General features: G+C 41.9%; 1 protein-coding gene and 1 long non-coding RNA gene across 5 annotated transcripts in view; one reads left to right on the top strand and one right to left on the bottom strand.

The window, feature by feature from the left end:
• Positions 1 to 354: 354 nt before the first annotated feature.
• The window catches only part of LOC143829489 (uncharacterized), a 35077-nt gene continuing 9134 nt past the window's right edge, over positions 355 to 26297 (top strand). The window contains exons 1-6 of one of the 4 annotated variants that reach the window (XM_077320487.1): positions 355 to 468; positions 5390 to 5499; positions 21880 to 22029; positions 22382 to 22491; positions 24386 to 24439; positions 25526 to 25609. In XM_077320487.1, coding sequence (XP_077176602.1) covers positions 21956 to 22029; positions 22382 to 22491; positions 24386 to 24439; positions 25526 to 25609 — 322 coding nt within the window. In that variant the 5' untranslated portion in view covers positions 355 to 468; positions 5390 to 5499; positions 21880 to 21955. Of the gene's footprint in view, positions 469 to 5389; positions 5500 to 17832; positions 17967 to 21879; positions 22030 to 22381; positions 22492 to 24385; positions 24440 to 25525; positions 25610 to 26297 lie in introns of those variants that run through there. The other 3 variants (XM_077320486.1, XM_077320489.1, XM_077320488.1) reach the window with 3 other exon arrangements.
• LOC143829490 (uncharacterized) lies at positions 3539 to 17827 on the bottom strand. The gene is made up of 3 exons (XR_013228168.1): positions 17641 to 17827; positions 5733 to 5893; positions 3539 to 3676 (listed from the first exon to the last, which is right to left on the bottom strand). It is a non-coding gene; the product is annotated as an uncharacterized LOC143829490 (long non-coding RNA).

The following is a 26297-nucleotide window of genomic DNA, read 5'->3' as shown; positions in this document are numbered from 1 at the left end:
GAAGCAGTTTCTATTATATAGGTAAGGCATATTAAGATTTACAAAATTATGCACGGTTTTGAGGAAAATGATAGAACATTTTCTTGTGTACAGTAGCAGCGTATCTGGGGTAGGGTGAGCAGGGTATGTGCCTGAGTGCCACATTGGTGTGTGTGTGTGCGTGCGCGCGTGCAACTGGGCCCAAGGATAGTGGTACATTTCTACAGTAAAGTTGAGGCTGGACATAGAAGCAGGCCTGATGGTGGGGGAGGAGAGGATAAGGGGGCAGGTGGCGGCTCTGTGCTGTATAGAAAGGAGGTATAAAAATCTAATAAATAAATAAACAAACAAATAAATGTGAATGGATGCCTGTCGCAGGATAGAGGTGAGGGCTTTCCTGGTGCCTTTTTGATGAATGGATGGATGGAGAGAGTCTGGCCAGCAGTTGTGCCAGGGAGAGACAGAAGCAGGCCACACACGACTGGACAGGTAAGAACTCAGCTGTTGCTCAAGAATGTGGACAAACAACTCATTGTGGGCAGGCAGAGGACAAGGCGAGATCAAGGGAGCCCAGGATTCTGGGTGCCCAGGAGCCTGCTGCCCTGTCGCAACTCAGCCAGTGGTGAGGGGGTTATCAAGCAGCTTTCTTCTGATCATACAGGAGTCTGAGTGCTTTGTTTTTAAGCCAACCATTAGCACAAAATGTCTTTTTGTGCTCCAGGGACCATGCCCAGCATTCTCACAACTCGGGCAGGCTGCCCTGTTTCTGTTATCTGGAGTTGGGAAATTAGCTGGGAAAGAGCATGGGGAGGGGCAGGTGATCAAGCATCCTTCTCCTGATCATTTAGGGGTCTGAACATTTTGTTTTTAAGCCAACCATTTACACAAAATGTCTTTTTGGCTTCCAGGGACCATGTTCACCCTCTCAGAAATCTACTCAGACATAAATAAAGTCCAAAAGAACACGAATCCCTGAAAAGGGGAGGGAATGCTTTATTGTTCTGGCGTTTCTCCATAGGAATGCTACAGTGTTGATTTTTATTAAAATGCATTACTGCATAGCAATGCGGAAGTACCTTTAAAAATAATTAATTTGGGGGCTTGGGGTGGGGAGATTTCAGTCCGTGAGAGGACTGCTGTGTTATGATTGGTGGCTTGCTGTGATTGACAAGTCAAGGAGTGGAGGGAAAAGTTTGTTTTGCTTTCCCTTGCAGCCTCATCAGGAGGCAAAAAGCCAAGATAGGTCAGAGGGAAAATGTTGGAGAGGTCTCCTGTGAGAAGGACTGCAAAGGTTTACTATCTTGGATTTGCAAGCAGGAAGCTGCTTGCGTTTTACCCCTCTGTGAGGAGATAGTCCTGGTAAAAGCAAAGGGGGGGTATTCAGAACCAGCTCTATCAGTAGCTGGTCAGTTTCTCTGATCTGTATTTGACTTTTAAAATACTCCAAAAATATCAATATGGTATTTTTGGGATATTTATCCAGCTTGGATACAACTGAATACACACCCTTATTCATGAGATAAAGCAAACTAAGTGCAAGATGGTTGAACTGTAACCCAATTTCATTCTTGTAGCTTCATTAGCCCTGGTGATAAAAGTTACAAGCCAGTCTGATTAAATTTTCTACAAAGAGTACAGGAAGGGCTTAGATGGCTGAGACAGATTTATAATATGGATCAGAAAAATTTAAACTGTTGGGAAATGCCCCTGGCTCTGTTAATGGCAGACAGAGATGTGTCTGTAACCCTCCTCCTTTATAGTACTTGAACATATTTAAAAGATGCAGATTCACCTGAAGGCCTGCTTTGAATGGTATTCCAAAAGCTTTGCTGCTGTCCTATTAAAATTAAATAAAAATAACTCTCTGTTTGAGTGGAATTCATTTATTAGCTACAGGCTTTTTTACATGTTAATGACATTATGGTCTGCCATCATGAACAATCTTGCCTGCCCTTGAATACCTAAATGATATCTCAAATGACATGGAAAATAATAGAACTATAGATTTTGGTGGTTGTTTGCTATTGAAATACAAATCTTTTACAGATCACTAATAATAGAGTTGAAGGAAACATGGGAAAGGCACAGATGTTTTCTATATAATAAAGGAATGGCATAATGTTCAAAAGTCATGCTTAATGGCGTGGTCTTAGAAAAGAACAGAAACATGAAAATTATATTAGACAAAACTGGGCTAAACTATAGTTCAATTGTTCTGGTGGCTTTCATAGGTACAAAATTAAAGGACATTGATTTAGATAGAAACAGGGCCACATGGCTTAGATAATGGCTCCCAAATCTCTTGAAGGATTTCTAGAAATCTGATCATGTTCATTGTTAGCATTTAGGTGAGTAGCTGTGTTAGTCTGTGCCACTGGACTCAAATTTTGCTCTGCATTGCCAGTATTATAAGTATTCTATTACTCCCCAATGTGACTTCTTTGCTTACCCAGCTAGTTGTAGTCCTGACTTAGATAGGCCAGGCTAGCCCAATCTTGTCAGATCTCAGAAACTACTGTATACACTAGCATGTAAGCCAACCCGCATATAAACCGGGGCACCTAATTTCACCACAAAATCTGGGCAAACTTATTGACTCACATATAAGCCGAGGGTGCTCCCCATCCAGCATTGCCATTCCATTTGCCATTGAAGGCAAAAGGAAAATAAAGATCAGAGTCCCTCAGTCAAACCATTGATGTCCTACAAGCTGCCAGAGCAAGCTCAGCTTGCAGTACACATTTGCAAAAGGCAATGCAATGATTGGCTGGCTGGAGCAGGCTTTTATTTCAATTACCGTATTTACCCGCGTATAAGCCAAAGAGGGCATTTTCAGTGTGAAAAATGGTGCTGAAAAACTAGGCTTATACCCGAGTATATAGGGTAAGTGGGGTCAGCCCTAGCTAATATTGGGATGGGAGACTACCAAGGGATATCAGGGTTGTGATGCAGAGGCAGGCAATCATAAGCCACCTATAAACGTCCCTTGCCTTGAAAACCCGCAGGTTTGCCACAGGTCAGCTTTGTGGCACTTCCCACCCAAACGAGGCTAAAAATAAAGCTACTGAGTACACTGAAGATATATAAGCAACAACATCCACGCAATAGAATGTCATTAAAGTTCATAACACCAACCACAATCACAAAAGCAGTAAAGCCACGTTAATAAATAATAACACACAAGTGCTGTGGGGTGATGTTCTCTCTATTTAATAAGGCATCACATTGATCTACAGCAGCAAATTATACTTTTGAGTCTTTAATATGTACTTTCACTTGGGTCCCAGTTTATGAGGTAATTTAAAAATTCCTCAGGTTTATTAATGCTGACTGAACAGAAGCAGTTCAGTGATAGCTGTTTTACATATCAAATGGCTGCCAGTTTTCTTTTCTGCATTTCTATTTCCTTGGCTCGCATCCTCCCTATTTTTGTTGAAGGTTGTTAATCTATATGCAAACATGGTTATCAAATCCAAAGCAATTCAATTGTTTTAATTAAAACTTGGCTAACAAACATAAGCTTTGCTCAGCCTGTTGAGGACAAAACTGAATGGTGAGATATTTTCTTTAAGTGGATTGGTCAAAATTATGGGCATTTAGAACAAACAACAAGAACCATTTCTCACAATTTTCTCTGCAATACACACAGATATGTACTCCAGCTGGCAGTGACTTCTTTGTAGTCTATCAACATAATCTGTCAGCATAAAGGAAGATAACCAATAATGGTAGTTACATTTCAGAAACACAACAATAATTTCATTTGAACATTTTCAAAGTAAACACACTTGTTGCTGTTTTTCATTGTTTCTTAAGTTGTATGTTTTTCAGTTATTCAATTAATGTATATAGGATTTACATTTTATAATATATGGAATGTGTGTCTATATAGCAGAATCATTTTTGCAATCATGAACATGGAATATATATTTGTATTCATTTGTTTTTGTTTTATTTACTCAGATACTTTTAGCCCAGTTTTCTCTACTGAATGTAGACTTAAAATGGCTTACCATATGAGAAAATAGATCACCAAGTACAACAAATCACTCCATGCATCCCTTAAGGATCTGCTAGAGGAGACCAGCTTCAGATTTCCATTGCTAAAATGATTTTATAGGCAGAAGAATGAATCAGAACTTTCTTATTAGTAGCCCTTTAAAATATGCTGTTCAAGGAGGTTCACCACAGCATAAGGATAGACATGAATCAACTTACAAACCCTTGTTCATGAACTGCAGCCTGGTCATGAACCTCCTTGAACGTTTGAGGTAGCAGTGAAGGTTCATGGGTTCACAGTGGACAAAAAATCGGAGTTTAACCCCCTCCTTTGACCTCTCCATGAAAGTCACCAAAACAGCTGAACTATGGGGTCAGCTTGCTTTTGCTTCCTGACTGTTTTGGATTCAGCTGAGCTCAGGGCTATTTAAACCCTTGCTTTCTGCTCCCTGCAAAAAATGGCAAAGAGCAGAAAGCAGGGGTCATGAACCCATGTGAACCAGTTTGGTTCACAAATCAATCTCCCAGTTCATATACAGTCGTGGTTCAGCCATGAACCGAACAGCAAAATGCAGTTCATGCCCATCCCTACCTTTAACAACAAAAATCTTGGGCATGAACCATAAAACTCTTACATTTTTGAGGTATTTGTTCACATTAGCAGTTGTATATATTCTGTATACTATGATCGTTTATATTATCCTGTTAACATTTTATTTGATACAATGCCATTATATTTTGTTGTTAGTCATTTTGAGTGCACTCCCCATTTTAGATTAGATGGGGTATCAATTCATATAGTTAATCATATAATCAAATACAGATTTAATTTAATCTTCTACCTTTGTAATCAGTTTTCTGCATTATAGTATTTACACATGCCTAGTTATACTGCATTGTATATGGGATGTCATATGCTGCCTGAGTCTACCCTGAGTCTCAGAGTGCAAGGCAGATTATAGATGGCTATAGACTGCCAGTATTGTGTAGCAATTAGACCTAGGAACTTGACCCAGCTATGACTCCCCATGGAAGTTTGCTGGTTAACCCTGGGCCAGTTACACACTCTCAGTCTAACCTTCCTCATAGGATAGTTCTGAGCTAATGGACCCAAGTGAGGTATAAGTGAAGTAAATAAAATAAATAAAAATAATTACATAAATAAATAAAATACAGAATTAAAAAGCTTCTTAGAATACAAAATTAGAATCTACATGGCTAATAAAGATGTGTCTCACACACACACATACACACATAGTGTATGGATATTTAAATCCACAGATCATGGCCACATTGACACGAAACAGATTTTTCTGATAACTTGGGGGGGCTGGGACTTTAAATCATCACCAAATTTTAAAAATGTATTGTCTATGCACACTTAGACATCAGACTTACTTTCATTCTACAGGTGAAGCTGGGGGCCACTTGGAGCCCGGCAACAGCTGTGGAAGACACTGGTAACTGCTCTGGAATTGGACCCCTTCCCAGAGACCACTGTCACTGTGGCCTGACTCCAAGGTGAGTGGTGAGGCCTGCAGCTGCTCTGGGCTTAATGATGGTGAAGAGATGGGATCCCGCCATTAAGTCTCATTTTCCTCCATTTGTTAATTATAATTTCTTTAGAAAATAATTTTCTTACATATATGATGTTGATTTATACAAATTTTCTTCAAGGAAAAAGTATACATTCTAATCCTGATATACAGCATTTCTAAAAACCAAGTCAGTATCAGATTTATAATTTATATAACCTCTAGGTGGCAGCAGCATTATAAGAATTCTAAGATTTTCCAAGAAAGGGAACAGAGGCTCTTCATAAAGTTCCTTTGTGAAGGTGTCCTTATTTTCTTCTCCGAATGCAGGAATGCTCATTTTTGGTGCAGTTTAAGTCTCCTTAGTATGAGACAGCAAACTATTGAGAGACAGAGAAAACACACTAAAAACTAGGGAAACCATTTCATGAGGGCCAGAATCTTTCAGGAAAAAGATTGATTCATGGATATATTCAATTACACTTCTGTTTTGAAAAGCATTTCTGATGTTTATTGTATATTTAATATTTGAAAATCATAATAGAAATTTCAATGAAGAAAGTCACTTTCTATAGTAAAAAAATGTTTGCATTTGGTATGCATGTACATAGCACATATTGATAATGTATTTTCATAACAATGGTCACATGAGGTATCTTTTATGTGACCATTGTTATGAAAATACATTATCAATACAGCCTACACAGAGCAGTTCAATTGGGGAAAATGGATGCTTTGGATGGTGGATTGTACAGCATTATACTGCACTGAGGTTCTTCCTCTGTCAGAACCCCACCATCCCCCAGCTCCATCCTCAAACTTCCAGGAATTGCTCAGGAAACTCTACCTGGAAATGATGTCTTGTTTGTCTAGCAACTAGCTGAACCTCTATGATAAAACCAAAGCATCTTTCTAGATTCCTAGAGAAGACTGGAAGTGATATTATACCATTGGCCAATGCCCTCCCTGTCCCCATCCTAGTCTCCTGTTGGTTTATAGGCTGTGCCTAACAACCCAACCTAGGTGTAAACTGCATGGAGCTTTTATTCCAACCCCAGATCGATTCAGTCCCTGCCTTCTACACAGAATGCGATTTCCATTTGGATTTGGGGTGATTTAAAATTTCCTTCTGTAGCAAGAAGGATTGATCCGGACCCTACCTTTATTGTGCGATATCTTAGAGTGCTTTTAATCCTGAATATATTACGAAATCGCATTGTTTTGAATCAGGGCTCTCCTCCATGGTAGAGGACCTGTGATTGGCCACAGGTGGTCATGTGATGAATTTGCCTTAAAGGAGAAGCCCCTAATTTCTCTCAACTTCTATCGGTCCTGGATTTTTTCTCCCTTCTCTGCCTTTTTCGATCTTCTCTCCCTCCCCTCCAAGAAAAGAAAGAGGCTCCCTGCTTGGCTCCTCTCCCCCCACCCTTCAAGAAAAGAAAGAAAGAGGCTTGGCTCTCCCCCCTTCTGAACTACCCTAACCACGTGCAGATGACTTTCCTGTTTCAATGGGGAGGGGGGGGGAAGAGGAAGACCCGAGTTCAAAGCGATCTGAATTCAACAGGATTGACAATGGAATAAACAAAGTAAGCGCAGACTCTGCCCTAGTCTGTCCCTGCAAGAAAATATTTTGACAATATTTTCATTTTAAAAGGAATCCTGTTAAAAAGAGTTTCTCCCTGACATATTGAAGAGTTACTGTTAAGAATTATGCATAACTGCACTTCCTGACATTTTATGTTGGCCCCATTTACTGTGGCAGCCATTTTGTGGTTGAGCCACAGCCCTACAACAGAGTTTTAAAGGTCTCTGCAGGCTTGAAAAGCTTGAGGCCCTTGTTCTAATCCTTCAGGCTTCAAGCAGAGATCCAACAGCTCTAGAATGTAATACAATCAAAGAGCTAAGAGTAGCATGCATAGATCCGACTGAGAAACAGTGACTTGCCTAAGACCACCTAGTAAGTTTTACGGCTAGATGAGTATTGGATACACAAATACACATCTACTTTGTACAGAGTCAGGACATGAGTCTGTGTCAGGCTTTCTCAACCAGGTTTTTGTAAAACTCTGGGGTTTCTTGATGGCCCTGGTAAGGTTTCCTGAATGGGTGGGAGCTAATTTTTAAAGATATTTTTTTAAATGTTCAAACATTAATCAGGTGATATGACCCTATATGGTCATGTTGAACTCCCCCCCCCCCCCCGAACTGGCCAATGATGGGCCTGGAGCTGGTGGGAAGGGGAATGATCCCAGGTGGCCATGTACACAGCTATGCTTCCCAACTGCATTTGGCATGATTGCACCACTTCTGGGGTTTCTCGAAACCTGAGAAATGTTTCACGGGCTTCTCAACAGCAAAAAAGTTGAGAAAGGTTTGCCCATGTCAACTAACTCAGTGTTATTCAGTCTTAATATTACCACAAGTTTCTCCAGGAGTGAAGGGTCATTCTTAACATGTGCTTCATGACATTTTAACTCATGATGCCAGGTTGACAGTGGGAATTAATGCAGGCAAAGGAGGTGCCTGCCACTAAGTCATGACCCCTCCCTCAGGTGTATGAGAATGTTGTTTAATCATTAATCAGTCTTATTGGTATCTAGCCCTTCCTCTAAGGATCTCGTGTTAATGTTCATGAAATTATCTTCTTTGATTCTCACAGCAATCCTTTCAGGTAGTTTGGGCAAATTTTCTCAAGGTTACCTAGTAAATTTCATGGAAGAGCAAAGATAAAAGTTGAGTGTGGAGGAATGTGCTCAACCCGTTCAAGGTCAGCATTCCCTCCCTTATCTACAAAAGCCATGGCAGTGTGGCAGTATAGACTCATGTTAAATAATCACATTTACTTAATATTACATGTACAAGATCTTCTCAAAAAGAGGCAAAGGGACCAAAACAGCTGTTCATCTTGATGACTGTTTATTTGCTCTTCTAAAAAGCAATTAGGAGTTTAATCTCTGTTTAGATGGATTTCTGGTCAAAATCTGTAATTAAAATCTGTGCCGGTCCCCGCGTCTTATATGTTTGCCTTTTCCTCAGCAGTGCTGGTATATTTTTTAATATTCTCATATTCCTTATGTTAGCGGGTGTCTCACAAAGCAAGGCTCTGCTAGCCAGTTGTGAAAGTTACAAATCAGTGATAATAAGCCAAGCTGGAGGTTAACCAGCTCGATGGAATCAAAGTCATTTTAATAATGAACAAAGATGTTCCTTTTCATCATTACTGTAGAATAGAGAGAAAAGGAAGAAAGCGCGCTTAGTCTCTGCTTGTGTGGGAAATGAGGCTGGCTTCCCTCCCAATAAAGCTTGTTTAAATCTGCAGTTAATTGAAAGCTTATCATCTCTCTGAAAACAGGAACAATGTTCATATGAAAATTCAGTGTAATAATTTAATAGCATTGCTGGAGGTGACTTGTACATGTGGGACAGATAAAGAAGGTTAAGAATTGAAGCGGCTTAATTCCTGCTGGTTCAGAAGTACCTCCAGAAGCCACAACAACAAAAAAAGGAGAAAGGAGAGAGTATGTTTTTTGCTGTTGTATGATTCCCTGAATAGAAAAGGAGAGCTGTCAGAATTGTTCCAGTGCTACTGACCCTCGCTTGACTTGTTACCATATCAGCAAGCAAATGATGCATGAGGCAAGTATTCTCTGTTGAGCAACTGAAGGCCTGCTGGGTGTACATATACTGTAATATGAGGCCAAGGATTCTGTATGGCTTACATATTAAGGAGACTGTCAATATCCTTGTTCTGAGATTCCAGACAAGAAGCCTTCACTTCCTAGAAACTGCTCTTAAAATTACACGGTATTACTAGGCGTTTATGCAAACACCATCTTTTTGTATTCATGGGAGATATTCCTTATCGCCCCGGCTCCAACAATATGCTGGAATATTCAAGATCTAGTGTCTGCATGATTCAAGAGCATACGGGGAAGTTTTTTTGTAATGGTTTCAAGGTTTTAATATTATGTTAACTTAAATTATTGACAAACTCTAATTTCACTATATATGTTTTATAGATGAAAATGTTGGAAACTGCTCCAGGCTGAAATGCTGGAAGGGAAAGTTTACAAATTGAAAAATAAAAATAAATGAGGGATATCCTACAGGGGCATTGGAGGAGATGTGTATTTGGAGAAGTTAGAAAGTAACTTCCTCATATTTTTCAGTCTCTTCCTGTCCCCATTGGCTCAACTGTTCCTTTAAGCACACTTCTTTCCTACTTGCCTTCAGAACAGAACATAATGGATGAAGAACAACAGTTGAGCAGACTGTTAGGACTATCGCTCCTCTTTTTCTATACAAAGTTGTTTCTCTTCTAAATAAAACTTTTATTCTTTAAATCAGTTTGATGCTTCAGTCTCTTTGTATATTTTAACAACATACTAGAAATCCTTCTGACCATGGAAATGCTTCACTAGATTTAAGCCTACCCAAAGAAATTTAGCAGCAACATATTTTCTGCCTCATATTTACAATGAAGTGTGCTTTAAACCCCCCCCCCCCACCTTCATGTCTTCCTTCCCAGTCCAATCTAGTGTCCACTCAATGAGGAAGAAGATGGTGGCCAAAGCATATGTGCAAGGTCTCACATTCTAACCTAGGTCTCTACGTTTGCTCTTTCTCTAGTATATAGTGAAAACTGACAGATACTCTTGGGATATAATATAGAATTCACTTCTTCCCCCTCACTTCAGAATCAAGTCATGCTATGAACTTCAGCATGAGCACAATCACCAGGTAAATGTTACATGGCCAAACATCCTCACTGACATGAAAAGAAACAGTGTACTCATGGCAGTGCTGGCATTTGTCCCTCTGACCATTTCCACACTAAGGCTCTGCACCGGGCTGCAGGCTGGAGTTTGAGTTGAGGCAGATTGCCTCGCCTCTTCCCGCTCCCTCACAGCGGAGCATTTGGCCCGGTGCATCTCGTCCGCCCTGAATTTGTGCTCCCACAGGGGAGCTGGGGCAGCGAAGTTTTGGTCTAACTCATACTGGCTGATGCAAGGAGGATTGTATGTAAAAGTTGCCCTCTTTTTTATTTCAGTTGTATATATTATTCTCCAATGATATGCAACAAGGTTCAGGTAGTGAATACTTTCTTTCACCTCCGCAGACAAAAACTGTTGTTCCCAAGCAGTGTAGTAACCTGCAGAGTGGATCCAGTATGTAGACCTTGTCTCATATCATCACAGAATAATATATACAACTGGAGTAAAAAAAGAAGACAACCTTTATATGCACCCTTGAATTTTTGGTTGGTTTTGCCAGCTAAGCCATGGTGTTTTTTCTTAAGCACGGCTGCAAATTACCTGGCGGCCGCCATTGAAGAAGTGGTGGCCGGATGGAAGAGGAAGGCACTCCACACGGAGAATCGGGAAAGGAAGGCAGGGCACATGTGCCCTGCAGCTGGGAGGAGAGGCTGGGCACATGATGCCTTTATAAGGTGCAACATGAGCCAGGACTGGCCTCTCCTCCCAGGGCAGCCGAGTGGAGAGCTTCCCTCCCTCCCACCTTGAGGTTGTGGTTATGTTTGGGAGGGTATACTAGCTATTAAAAAGTGTCATTCAACTGCTGTTATGTTGATTATTTGAACTTCTTATTTGTCACAACTACGGGGGGGGGAAGGGCAAGGGGCCTGAAAAGGGGGGGGAGGAACATGGAGGGGGGAGTTAAAGTACTCCCCAGATGAGGTGCCTTGGAAAGGCTCAGCTGGGTGTGGACCGATCCAGATGGGAAGGTCCCAGGATCACACCAGTAGAGCAGATGAAAGGGAATGGGCAGAAGGAGGTCTATGCTCCCTGAAGCATTCCCTGACTACTGGGGGATGCCCAGCAGCAAGGGGATCTGTGGGCCTGGCAGGGGACCAGGATGGGATCCTCAGGGCACCGCTGAGGTTAGGGAACTGGGTCGGATGACCTGGTGAATGGCGGTGTTAGAGTTCCATATCCCCTTGTCAGCCAACACATGGTTAATAAAGTAGTGGCCTGTTTTCCAAAAAACTTGGAATTGAGTATGAGCCTTAGTCCTAGCCCACATGCCCACCTGCAAGTCAATGCTGATGTTGTAACCATTTCCTGTGGCTGCCTATAATTATTTGTAAGGAGGATTGTGCCGCATGTGGGTGGCTGGGTGTGTGGATGGCTGGGTGGGAGACCTACAGGGCCTAGCTGTTAAGGGTGTCCAGAGCCAATGTTGTCCCTTTGGCTTTTCTTGCTGCTTTGCAGGCCCCAGTCTCTCCCATTCGACATTGTTTCTGGATTGGGTTATTCAAATAATGTGAAATACAAAAGCCCTTAAAAAAATAAGGCTGGATAATCTAAGGGAACATTCAGATAGGTAGGAAAATCCATCCACTCTGCTTATCGGGGTAATCCTGGGCATGGCTTCATATGTACAGTCACTAGAATAAGAAAATTCACATTTGATACCACTTAGACAATGTGGTGCTGAGGCTGAAGATATAGACTGAAGATGGGTCAGCTTCAAAGAGCTAAGAAGCAATGGAATAAGTCAGAGGAGACAAGGCAAATGTATGGTAAATCTCTGGGACAAAACCAGCATAAAATATGACTGGGGTACTTTGTGGTACAAACAGATAAACCGGGGTGTAAGTTGTACGGAACTTTTATTCCAATCCCAGGTCGATTCAGTCCCTGCCATCTACACAGAATGTGATTTCTGTTTTGATTTTCAGTGATTTAAATTTTCACTCTGCAACAAGCAGGATTGATCCGAAGTGACCCTACCTTTATCCTGGAATATCTTAGAGTGCTTTTAATCCTCAATATTTACAGAATCAGATTGAGAAAGCATGTGGATCTCCGGCTGCATCACATTTGCCGTGGTAGAGAAGCCCTGATTGTTCAGGGCTGACTCCTGTGGTAGAGAAGCCCTGATTGGCCAAGGCTGCCCAGGCTGCCCAAGCTGTAAGCTTTTCTTAAAGGGGAAATTCTAATTTTCTCTCCCCAGAAGCTCCAGAAGCAGTAACTTCTGTGGGTAGAGATTTGCCTCGTGGGTTTTTTCCCCCTCTCTCCTCTGTTGTCTTCAGTCCTCTCTCCCTCCCCCTTCAAGAAAAGGGAAGGGAAGGGAAGGGAGAAAGAAAAAAAAAAGAAAGAAAGAAAGAAAGAAAGAAAGAAAGAAAGAAAGAAAGAAAGAAAGAAAGAAAGAAAGAAAGAAAGAAAGAAAGAAAGAAAGAAAGAAAGAAAGAAAGAAAGAAAGAAAGAAAGAAAGAAAGAAAGAAAGAAAGAGGCTCCGTCTGGGCTTGGCTCCCCCTTCCCGTTCTGAGCCTCCCTAATCTCGTGCAGAACTCTTTTCTGTTTCAGTGAGGAGGGGGGGGGGGAAGAGGAAGACCAAGTTGAAATCGATTTGGATTCAGCAGGATCCACACCAGAAAAAAACAAAGTAAGTGCAGAATCAGACCAGGACTCCTTCAGCTTTGAAAGCATTTAAGAGATACACTGGCTGAATGGCATGCTGATTCAGTGTATGCCTTGCATCTAATGGGCTGTTTTTGCTTTACTTTTTAAAGGCCACATGTACATGTATTCTATTAAATATATACTTGTCCACCATGTGTGTTAAAAGAAGCTTTGCAAACACTGAAAACTGCTTTAGAGAGGAAGGAGGAGCAAGATGAGTTTGTGATGTTGGCGGTTTCCAGCCAATCAGCACAGCACACAGTTATAGCTAGGACTCAACTTGGCATGTGGCTGACTGCCTTTGGCCCCTCAGGCAGACCTCACACTTTCCATTAAATGACGGGCCAGCCCATTTCTACATTTACCTCTCTACCTTAAAGGCCAGTGGACAGAACCAGAGATTTGGACACTCATAGGCCTGGGACCTTCTGTCATTGCTCAAGAGTGTTACAGAGGGCAATGTTTGAAAGCCAGGAACAACTGATGTCTGTGCATGTGGGTTGCTTCGCCTTTTACCTGTCCCCTAGTAGTAGTCCCTTAGCAGGATTTCCTCCCTCCACTTCACAGAAAGAAATCACTGGATGCAAAGGACAGCGGGGGAAAGCAGCGACACTCTCCCCCCTACCACTGCCTGGCAGCAGTTCAGATCTCCAGGCGCATTTATGCTGCTGAGTGTGTTGTTCTGTCCACAGACAAAAGTAAATGAGGTTGAGAACAGTCTGGAGCAGGCATTTCTCCTAGCAACCATCTTCAAGACAATCTAGGCAAGCAACCAAAACAGCATGTTTCCTGTTAATATGATAGTAGGGCTAGCCCTATTATGTGTCAACCTTAAACATTCTCTAATCTACTCCTGGTAACAAATAGTGGGGGGTGGGGGGATTCCTTTAAATAGCTGGAGAGGATGAGGGTTGGAAAGATGAATCTGAAGGAGAACGGGGGTAGCTGAGCCCAGTGAATTAACTTCTAGGAGCAGGAAGCCAAGCACAGGAAGTTGATTGCACAGAAAAGTCAAATGATTCCCACCATGTCCATTTAAAGATCTCCTAATTCATCCTCTTCTGCTTCCAAAAGCATTGAAGCTGTCTAAGAAAACTTCACCTGTTACTGCAGCTGGGATAAGGCCTGGTGGCAGAGGGAAGTGATCCAAGGACACATTTCCCCGCTTCAAAGCAGTAATGGTGCAAAAATTAACATTCTGAGACGTAAAAGCTTTCCACTCCCATTTATCAGCTTTTATTGCCCAGAGAGAGAAAAGGGCACAAAAGAAAGGCAGCAAAATGGAAGGGGAGTAATGAAAGGGTGTCAGGTCGCCAACTGCTCCTCCATACCAGATGTGGCAATAGCCATGCCCAGTTCACACACCTGAATGAGTAATACTGCGTGTGCAGTAGAAGTCCAATGAATCATTATATGTCAGGACTTTACAAAAACGTTGGCGAAAACTGAAATGCAGAATGCCATTGTCTAAGGTCTTGATGAGTGTAGAAATAGTGTTAATAGTGGAGAACAAGGTTAGGGTTGATTGGCCTGAACTTACCACTCAAAAGAGTCATCTTGTTTTAAGAACTGTGATTTTAATGCATGTGAGTGATGTCATATCCCTTGGTCAAAACTCTTCCTCAGCTCTGAAGAAGATTCTGCACCACACACAGGAGTGGTTTAGGGATTTGTGGGGCCCATAGCAGCAGAGCCAGTTTAATGATTTGTGTGGCCCTAGCAGAGTACAATTGTGACAGGAGCAGCCAGACTGGGGGCAGAAGAGCCCCCAACAGTGGAAAGAACAGGTGTCCTTCCAAGTTTTCTTAAAGAGGGTAAAGGGGGGATAAGAGAGGTTATAGCAACGATCCATGGCAGGGTGGCATCTTGTCAGGCCCCTGGAAGTCCCGGCCTGATCACACAGTGTCGAAGAACTATATGCTCTGCTGCCTCTGAATTTTATTCTCCCCCCCCCCTTCTCATACCCAGCTGATTGGTTGGTCCCTGGTAAACTTTTTTCTGAGCTTGCTTTGTAGACAAGAGATTGGTGCCTTTATCTCTCAGCAGAAAGATTTGGCTTAATAATGAATATTATTTGTTGCCAATAAAACTATTGGCAATGAAGGTATATAGCTTCACGCCGTACCTATCAGTGCCGTTGTAATAAAAAGCTTTTATTTTTATGGCAATTATCTTAACAAGAAACTGAAATCGCTTTTCTTTTGATAAGACAAATTGTCTTTTAAATAGCGATCCAGTGCAATTGAGCTAGTTAACGTTATAGTGTATGATTGTCTTTACTTTCTGCAATCAGCTTTTTATTCACAATTTTACAATAGATATAAATTTTTATCACTCTTAAGACAAGCAGAAGAATGAATTGAATTTCAGGAAAAAATCACTTAGAACTGACTCCAGTGATATAAGAGAGAGCGAGAACATCTTGAATGGACCCAACTACCCAGTGGTAAGAGAAAAAGTAAGACATAGAAAATCCTGGAAGGTTAGGTAAAGGTAAAGGTATCCCCTGTGCAAGCACTGAGTCATGTCTGACCCTTGGGGTGACGCCCTCTAGCGTTTTCATGGCAGACTCAATACGGGGTGGTTTGCCAGTGCCTTCCCCAGTCATTACCGTTTACCCCCCAGCAGCAAGCTGGGTACTCATTTTACCGACCTCGGAAGGGTGGAAGGCTGAGTCTACCTTGAGCCAGCTGCTGGGATTGAACTCCCAGCCTCATGGGCAAAGCTTTCAGACGGCTGCCTTACCACTCTGCGCCACAAGAGGCTCATACCCAGAAGGTTACTAATGGTTAAAAGAAAGAAAGTATAAAGGGAAGGGAAGAAATACGCAAATAGGAAAATACTGTACTGTGTCAACTGAATGACTGGGGGTCAAGCTATAAAAACAAAGGTTTATTATAAAATGGCTCGAATTGGTGGGGGAATATTCTTTGGAGGTCCTAAAGAGCAAAATAATTACCATTGCTGATTTCTCCATGCCTACTATCCCTCTGCATATCACATCTAATCCCATCCCACCTGCTATTTTCATTCACCTGCGATTGTCTTTTGCCTGCTAATGTCAATCAGCATCTGAATTCACTCCAGTTTCCTATATATAGTATGGATGGACTCACATTCTGAAGAAGTGAGCAGTGACTCACAAAAGCTCATGCCCTGCCACACATTTTGTTAGCCCCTAAGGTGCTACTGGACTCTGCTCTTTTCTGCTGCTACAGGCAGACCAACATGGCTAGCCATCTAGATCTATCAAGAGGTAGATGTTTATTCTGCTCAGACTTCTGGCCCAAAGTCCTAGCAACCAGACAGTTCAAGTAAACACAGAAGAACTAGTTGAGCAGACTTTGACTGGAAACACATGGACAAGGTATTCTGCAGAGATCTGAAACTTCAGCTCCTTTTACAAGGCTCATTTTGGCTAATTATAATAGTAGTATTTATTTTTGTAGTCTGTCCTTCATAGGCTCAGGGTGGGTGACAATAATATAAAATATACAATAATACAGTTTACATAATTAAAATAAGTTATATATACATTTAAAATTAAACCATTAAAAGCTGCCTCCTAAAACCATTACAGAGAAGGGATTGCTTTAATAGGTTGATTGATGTTTCATAGGGCAGGGAGGCCAGCAGTTTCCTCAATTATCTGTCTTGCAGGCTCTCCAGATCTGTTTGAGGTCCTGGAGGGCCCAGATTTACCTAGAGAAGAGTGTTCCACTAAGCCAGGGCCAGGGCTGAAAAAGCCCTGGCCTTGGTCAAGACCAGTTTTACCTCTTTTTGACCAAGGACCTGGACCAATTTCTGATCACTTGACCTTAACACTCTTTGCGAGGTAGAGCAGAAGTGGCAGTTCCATAAATACAGATGTCCTAGACCATTTAGGGCTTTGAATGTAAGAGTCAAAACTTTTAATTTACTGGGTAATTCAGTTTCCAAGATGGAACCAATAGAGCTGGGAGAGCACTAGTGTAATATGTGCTCTCCACTGGATTCCAGTAAGGACTCGAACTGCTGCATTCTGGACCTCCAACTGGTTTCCAGATCACCTTCAAGGGCAGCCCAACATAGAGCAAGTTACAGAAGTCTAGTCTGCAGGTGACCATTGCATGGATCAAGGTGGCTAGGTTGGATGACAGATATGGCACAAGTTGTCTCACCTGGCAAAGCTGGTAGAATGCCTGGCCTCCATAGATAAGTATCAATGATTACATCCAAGCTCCTGACACTGGTCGTAGGTGTAAAACAGACCCTTTCAAGAGCTGCAAGTTGCCATTTTGGGGAAGAAACACCCTATCTAAGAGTATGAATTTCAGTCTCTGCATACACATCTCATGAAATGTAGAAAGAATAAGATCTATTTATGTATTTAATTAATTAATTTTATATTTATCACATTTGTTTAATTTCTTACTTCATTCCTCGTTTAATTACTCTAGTGCACAGAAATAATTCAATCTAAAATATTCAGTTTGTGTAGAATCATGTGACCAAAAAGAGCAGCTCTTACCCAGAAATTTAAAAATTTTGGTAGGTTTCAGCCATACTGGTGATATTAAAGTGTATATTTACTTCTAAGACAAAAATTAATATCACTGGGAAAGTCACTAAAGTCTTTCATTAGATACAATGTTAATTCAAACTATCTTTGGGAAGAAACCCCCTGTCTAAGAGTTATTATAGTATTCTCAGCTAGTACTTACCTTGATTTAGAAGGAAGATGCTTTTTAGCACCTTCCCAGGATCTCATATTTCTGGTGCCACTGGTTTCAGGCCCTACAACGAACCAAAATTATACAGTGTGCTGTTGACCATTAAAGCCATCTAAAGAATACCACACACATTGTGATTGGCCAGTGCAACACCAATCACAATGCATACTTCTAGAAAGGAATGTACTGTCTGGCAGTTTGCGGAAGCATCAGATTCAAATGCTGAACAGAACACCGGCGGCTCACTGGTGTGACCATAACGGAGGAGCCCAGACTCTTGAGCAACTGCAATTGCACGTACAGTCATAGGTTTGAGAGTTGTTGATACTTCAGCTAGACTTGTTAATTTTGTTTCTGGAAAGTAAGGTGAATGTGAATTAAGGATGTTACTTCCTGTTAAATATTACCAGGCCACAGTGAATAGGGGTGTGCACCCTCTTAGTGCCCCCATTTATTATATTGGCATGGGGTTACCTCATGGCATCAGATGGAGTGGCTGGTCCCTTAAAATGTAAATTGACTACAGAAAAGCAGGTCCCTTCCAAACTTTGCCATAGGCTTCATATACTTTTTAATAAGTATTCCCTCTGCACAAGGGACTTTTCTTTTTAGATTCTGCCTCTCTCAGTATACAAAGCCATACAAATTTATGCCTATGCTTTATTTTGCCATTCCTGAAAGGAGCTAATACTGGGGCACGTAGTTTTCTCTTCCTCCATTTTATCTTCAGTCACCCTTTGAATCTTAGGTTAGTGAATAATTGGCCTAAGGTTACCCAGTGAGTTTTATAGCTGTACAGGGACTTGAACCCATATCTTCTCAGTCCTAGTCCAACGCTCTAACTCAGTCTTTCTTAACTTTTTTACCATTAAGAAACTCCTGAAACATTCTCCAGGTTTCAAGAAACCTCAAAAGTGGTGCTATCACACAGGATAAGCTTGGGAAGCAGAGCTGTGTACATGCCCACCTGGAGCCCCGTCCCCTGCCCATCATTGGCCATTGTGGGAGGGGTGGATGGGTCAACATGACTATATATAGTTCTATCACTGATAAATGTTTAACACATTTAAAAATATATAACAAATTAATTGACTCCCACCCATTCAGGAACCCAAGGCCATCAAGAAACCCCAGGGTTTCATAAAACCCTATTTGAGAAAGCCTGTTCTAACTACTTCACTACACTGTTGTTGTTCTTGTTGTTGTTTTAGACTGTGTCCTCTTGGCATCCTTTTTTGGCCTGCAGGCTGCATCCCTTATTTGTCAAGTCTAAAGAGAGAAAAAGGGGTACTAGATTGGTGGCTACGGATATCCACAGCAAGGCATGTGCCTTCTTAGTGGTAGTCATTCCAAGTGGCCTGCCAGAGGATGTGTGGAAGGCACCTTTTAAATCGTTTTTTCTCAGAGTCCACAAACAGTTTGAGTGTATGTGTGTCTGTGACTAATTCATTTTATACATTTATTTAGAGTAATTCTATGCTACCTCTACAAAGAGCTGAAGGCAGCTTATAAAGTAAAGCATTAAAATATAATTAACAAAAAAGTGTTTTAAAATGATCAAAAGAACTAAAAATCCAGTATTAAAAATGCAGCAAAAGTCTTAGCAGCTTAAAACAAGCCTCATAAACATTTTGGGAGGAGTGGGGGGGGGGCAGAAGCAGACTATTAAAAATGTTTTAACATTTTAACCCCTTAACAAAAAGGCTGGGCAAAAAGAAATGTTTTGGCTTGCCCAGAAGATAGTAAGATAGCAATAGGCGACTCTTAAGGCAAAAGACACACAACCAACTGAAATGTCTGGCCTGTTTTAAAAAGCAGTGGCATGTAGAGCACATTTAGGTAATCGAATATCCAATCAGAGTATGGATCATCCTGGCCAAATCATGTGTTTCTAGTCATGACCACACAGCTGGTATGTCAGCCAGTGCTGCTTTAAAACGGGGCTGCAGAGGAGAGCTGAGCCTCCTAACAAAAGGCCAGGATTCACCACTGCATCCCCAAGCTATGCAACTGCTCCTTCAGGGGGAATGCAACTCCATCCAGGGTGGAATGACTCCTGAATCCTCATACAGATTTCTAATTGACTGACAACACCTCAGTCTTGTCTGGCCTGAGCTTCAGCTTATCAGCTCATTCATCCACTGCCAGCTTGGTGTAGTGGTTAGGAGTGTGGACTTCTAATCTGGCGAGCTGGGTTTGATTCTGTGCTCCCCCACTTGCAACCAGCTGGGCATCCTTGGGCTCGCCACAGCACTGATAAAGCTGTTCTGACCGAGCAGTAATTTCAGGGCTCTCTCAGCCTCACCCACCTCACAGGGTGTCTGTTGTGGGGAGAGGAAAGGGAAGGCGACTGTAAGCCATTTTGGGGGCCATTTCGCACGGCTTCAAAATAGCACAATGGTTGCTAATTGAAAACGCTACTAATTTGCCTTAACGCACAACGTCGCAGACAATCTGCAACACTCCTGAAACCAATCAGCAAAAAGCGCTTCGTTGTAGCGCTTTCAGGGGAATCCAGAAAAGTGGATTCACCCTCCGGATAGCGATACACTCCTGCAACCAATCTGCAACACTAGCGCTAAAGACCTGTGCGTTACCACTGTTGCGGGTTCTTCAAAGTCCCTCCTCCTGAGCCTGTCCTCCAAACTTCCGGCGAAGCAATCGCCATTTTTTTTTCTCCGAGCGAGCGGGGATAAACGCACCAGCGAGCCTCTTTCTGTTTAGAGGCTTCCCTGGCTTCAGTCCTTCACCTTTAGTCACTAAGCACAAACCACATAAAAGCCCGTTTGCTGAAATAAAGTCCCTTTATTTTTTACACATTAATTCAGCCGAAAATCGGGCCCGTGAGAGGGGGGGGGATTTTTTTTTTATCACTCGAGGCAGCGTGCCAACGATCATACAATCAAACAACAGCTCACATTAGGCAGCTGGATGGGTCTCTCCGTTGCAACGAATCTACCTAGATTCGTTGCTATGGGTCTGTTTTTTTTTTAAAAAAAACATTTCTTAAAGGGAAAGGGGCTGTTTGGGAGCATGCTAACGGCTGCCCATTGGCTGCTTGACGGCCAGGGGCGGGACGAGCTTGGCAATAGCGCTTCCTTTCTAGCGATTTCTGCCGAGACCGGAAGCCTGTGGGAAACGCTAAAAAACGCAACTGATTCCACTACAAAGGCAGGTATGCATAACGACGAATTCCACTATTTTAAATGGCGATTTTTCATTCCGCAAACAATTTGCAACAAAGATCCCCGTGCGAAAAGGCCCTGGGACTCCTTCAGGTAGAGAAAAGCGGCATATAAGAAACTCTTCCTCCTCTTCCTCTTCTGCCTTCTGCAGGCACCAGTTCAAAACTTCCACCTGCCTCAGCTGTTAAGGAGAAAGAGAGCTATGTGTCATCTGTATATCAGTGACACCTTACTGCAAATCTCCTGACGATCTCTACCACTGGCTTCACATAGATGCTAACCAGTGCAGGGGACAAATGGATGGGGCCAAGTGACAGTCCCTCAGCTCAGTCTTGTAGCGGTTAAGGGTGGAGGCCTCTAATCTAGAGAACCAGGTTTAGTTCCCCACTCCTCTGCATGCAGCCAGCTGGTTGACTCAGATCTCTCAGAGCTCCCTCAGTCTCATCTACCTCACAGGGTGTCTGTTGTGGGGGAATTGTAAGCCACTTTGAGACACCTTCAGGTAGGAAACAATGGGATAAAAAATTCCAGTTCTTCTTCTTCTGGAAACAGCCAAAAATGTAAGAGTGAAACTTCCCAAAAGAAAGTGAGCCCCACTCCCATGCCAGATAGAGTCTCTGGAAAGATACGATGGCCAATGGGGTTGAAAGCTATTAACAGATCCAGGAGAATCCACAGGTTTGCACTCTCCCTATCACCCTCAGCAAAGATGGTCATTCAGGGCAACAAAGGCCATTTCCAAATCAGATCTGAATCTCAAACTGATCTAGATGGATTTTGATTGAATGAAGACTGGTTTTATCACAGTTTGTTGTTAGATTAATTGTAATTAAAAAATTGATTGGTGAAAGCCACCTTGAATTTTGGATAAGGCAGGGCCTACATTTTCACATAAATAACTAATGGGGAAATACTTATCCAGAAGAGCAGGAGATTGATGTTTTGACCTTTGAGCAAAAACTGGAATGGCAAATCTGCTACTATTGTGCAAATCCTATATCTGCTTACCTCAGGGCAATTTTAAATGTGTATTTTGCATTTTCAGAGAAAGAAAGCAATCCCTCTTGTATCTGACTGCTTAATCTCTTCTTCACCTTCCCTGGTGGCCTTTCACTGGATGGATGTACACCATGGTGGATTACTACAAAATTCTGGATATTCCCCAAACTGCCTCTTTGGAAGATATTAAAAAAGCGTAAGAGAAATTCATCATCAGGTCATCCTCCTTTGCCTCTCATAACCTCAGCCATGCAATCCTGACTCTGGCTGCTTTTTCCCACTCACTGTCAACATTTGATACCTAGGCCTGATACTAAGAGGGGGTCCTCTTAGTATCCTGTGCTGTTTCACAAAAGTTTTGACTACAGCAGTGACAAGAAAGCACTGCCAGAAAAGGATTCCCCCGCTGTTATTTGCAGGAGGAATTATGTGGGAATGAAAAGAAGCCTGAACAGAATGGCAAAAACAGTATAGGAGATGTTCTCTTGGTTTTAGAGTAGGTGGATGCTTAGCCAGTAAAGGTAATTGTATCTTGTGCAACTATACAGGTACCGGAGTAAAGTGCTGAGATGGCACCCAGATAAAAATCCAGATAACAGGAAAGAAGCTGAACAGAAGTTCAAAGAGGTTATGGAAGCCTACAAAGTCCTATCAGACGGTAAGACACCCGTCTTCTTTGCCTTTCTGCTGTTGTTCTCTCTTTGTGTCTCCAGGATTAATTCTCAATTAAAACATCAGGAAAGTCAAATTATAATGCTCAGTGTCATGACCCCAGATGTACAAGTTGAACACATTTTGACCACCTTTTCCTTCATATAATCAGAATAGTTAAAATACAGTAAGAGAGCTATTTCCAGTCACCCATTCAATATATAGAATTGTCAGGGCATTTCTGACAATTTATTTGAGTTGTTCATTTTTTCCGGATTCAAAAGCCTGGATTGTTTTCATAATCCTGTGGTAGTCGCTCAATGGCTCATAGAGACTTCCAGTAGCCAAAATAATCACATTTACTTCATCTGTGGCTGGGGTTGCCGTGTTTCCGTTGGGGACAGGGAACCTCTGACCCCAGTGGGCTCTTCCATTGTCACTTAGCTGGGCAGAAGGGGGAAACAGGGGGAAATGGGGAGGAGTGATTTCCAGTCTCCTAATAAGAAAATATTATTTCTGGTAGTGATGCCACTGTGATGCTCTAGCATTCAGTCAAAACTCTCTGGTTACACCATACATTTTGGGCCCAGTGCTAGAACATTGTTAGCAATGCAGTAACATTACTTCTGATTGTGCAGGAAGTGACATCAGCCTGTTTTCAGAGACATCACTGTGTCACTGATAAGATCTCACCCCAAAAGTAAGTCTCCAGCCAGTTGCTCGTCTTGTGCTGGCAACCCTACCCCTGGCATGAAAGCGGTAATTTACCTGTTGCTCCACTGGGGGCTGTTTCAAACTGGAAGCCACCTGCCAGCCACCATCTTTATCAGGCAAAGGCCTTGCTTACTTTCATAAAGGTGTCACAGCATCTCAAAGAAAGAGCCACTAAGTATCATTGTCATAATCACTAACATTTCAGGTTTCAAAATTAATATTTGAAATGTAGGATTAACCCATTGTTTTGTCACTTTTGATGCATTAATTAAGAAAGTTGCTTTGTATGCATGTTTAAACTAAAGGAGAGTCTGAGGAAGCTGATTGTGGGTGGAAGTAGATCCTAAAGAAATATAGAGATACCACTGCTCAGTTTCTTATACCTTTTACCTGATAATCTGTAGAATAAAACTACATAATCTGTATTTCTCCACTCATACAGTGGGGGTACACTATTCATGTTCACTTAACACACATTATTTTGGCAATCTTTACTACAGCCCCAAAATGTAAACCCCTTAATGGGCTACTTAATAGCTCCCTAAACTAAGCTGAAATTGTCTTCTTAAATGCCACCAATTTACTGGGATATTTGATTAATATAGCAGAGTTTTGTCCAATCATAAAACTGTAATACCAGACACAGGAAATAAATCTCCCAAGAAGTATACTCCCAAGAAGAAAAGGTAAATTTACATCTATTCAAGAAGATCTACTTCACATTCAGGTTGCAATTAAAAGAAGAGAAAGACGCTTAAGAGTATTTTCCGTATCACAAATACCAGCTTGTCCAACATTATGCACTTTGGAATATGGGAGCATTGTATCTACAGACAAGATCTACAGAGATATGTCTCCATGGAACGCTTGGGGAAGGAGCGAGAGAACAAAATGAGAGGAGGCATCAGATAGCAGCTCCCAGGTTATGACAAAGAGTCACCCCATTCAAGGAGATAACATCTTTACACATTTAGGGTGATGTAGCACCCCCTAATGTCCAGGAATGCTGAGTTGCTCTCCAACATAACTGAGATAACGGCCACAATATGATTTAAGCCAAGAAATTCCAAGCTTAAAAACCAGCTGGCTATTATTCTAAAGAGCATGGTTAAATCTGAAATAATTCAAAGTTAAAGAGTAGGATGTATGTTGTTCTAAATCTCTTCATATTTTGTCTTCTATTCCAGAAAGCACACGTATCCTATATGATGAAAACAGCAAAGATATTTTCAGAAGAGCAAGTGAGTACTCCATAGAAAAGATGGGTCTCATTCTGTCTGAACAAGCTTAATGACTTCACTAAGAATTCACTGGCTGAAACAGGAATTTGTTTAAAAATTAATACCTGTTAATGGTTTTCCATTCATACCCTGAGAGTTGAGAATTATTTCTAGGTGTATAGGGGTGAAAACATTTCATATATGTTTTAAGAAACTGGAACAAGCTTCCATTCCTAAAATTATACTGGGTGAGTACAAACATAATATGTGTTCATGTGGGCTATCCTTCTTGAGAGCCAGCTTGGTCTGATTAGGAACAGCAGCCTCTAATCTGGGGACTGGGGCTTGATTCCCCACTCCTCCTCCACATGCAGTCAGGGTGTCCATTGTGGGGAGAGGCAAGGGAAGGCGACTGCAAGCCGCTTTGAGCCTCCTTTGGGTAGAGAAAAGCCACATATAAGAACCAGCTCCTCCTTCTCCTCCTCCTCCTGCTCCTTCTCCGAAGAGGGGCTACAGCCTAGTGCAATAGGATGTTTGAAGTTATTCACTAGGCTTTCACTCTATTAAAAAACAGTTCCTGAAAGATGGAAAATATCCTTGGGAGTCTCCCTTCTACTAGCTAATCATCTGTGAAATTTAGACAGTCTTGGACCTTGGAGGCAGAGGCAAGAGTTGTTAGAAAGTAAGAGTAGGTAATGGAACATGGAGTGGCCTTGCCTTGTAAAACTGTGTGGATCTGGTACTAGATGTCAATGTTGGACATTAGCACTTCAGGGTCAAGCAGATTAAACCAATATGACTGTTTCCATTCCTTTATGGTAACCTATAGGAAACTCCTTCTGAAACAGCCCAGATTAAGGACGGACTGTTTTTCTCCTGCTGCTTCTCAGGCAAGCACTAACACTATTCTAGAGTATACTGTTACGGAGACTGTACTGCACAAAGTAATCAGTCCTGCTTTCCACTCACAGTTGCTTTTCTTCCCATCCTTGATCCCTGAAGAAGATGCAACAGCTTTGGTGAAGTTTTTAGTGGGTTTTTTTTTTAGTCATTTCATTTACAGGGTCTGGAAAATGTTTGTAATTTTCTCCCTTTGCTCCTCCATAGAGAAATCTGAGGCTGAGAAACACCTGTCTGTGTTTGATCAGGATGGCATCAAAATATTCTTCACAGGAAAACGTTCCTCTTCGGGTAATTTTCAAATCTTAGCTGGAAGGCCAGTTACCTGTGAATCCCTAATCCTGTGTAGCAATCTAACTGAGGTGCCAAATAACTCATTTGTGGTTAGCCTTCTGTCTTGAGCAATATAGCCTGACTTTTTGAAAGATTTAAGGAATGTTTACTCAAACTGAAAATGAGGACTAGCAAGAAACAAAGGGCTCAGTGCCACCCATTTCCACATTTGTGCGAGAGGGAGGAGGTATGACTTTGCCGAATCCCCCCCCCCATCCTTGTTTTGCTTGCTCCCTGCTGGGGATATTAAAATAGGCTCCTCCTTCACCTTGCACCAGTAGAAAAACTGGAAGCATTCAAACAAAGCTGTGATGCTTGATGGAAGGCTGAAAGCAATGCCTGTTTGCAGGGTTAGCAACAAAAGATAATACGTTATCACTGGATTTGATCATTTACCAGTTGCTAATTTGGAACCATTCAGTGTGCTCGTTCTTACCTAGATGAGATGCCTGCCCTCATTTGAATCGGCCCAGATATTGAGGTCACCTTCAGATCTCCTGTTCTGTGCATCCCTGGCCTCAGAGATGACGATCTTTGGGATTCCTTTCTCATATCTGCTTGTCTGGTCAAATGTCAACCAAAGATGTTTTCATTTTTTCTAGGCAATTGGTGATTTGGTGAAAAAAAATAACCATTTTTTTGCCAG

Source organism: Paroedura picta, chromosome 2 (genome assembly GCF_049243985.1).
Source record: "Paroedura picta isolate Pp20150507F chromosome 2, Ppicta_v3.0, whole genome shotgun sequence".
Classification (NCBI taxonomy): Eukaryota; Metazoa; Chordata; class Lepidosauria; order Squamata; family Gekkonidae; genus Paroedura; species Paroedura picta.
The sequence above is the reverse complement of the archived record's forward strand: the minus strand, read 5'-3'. Positions and strand labels throughout refer to the sequence as shown.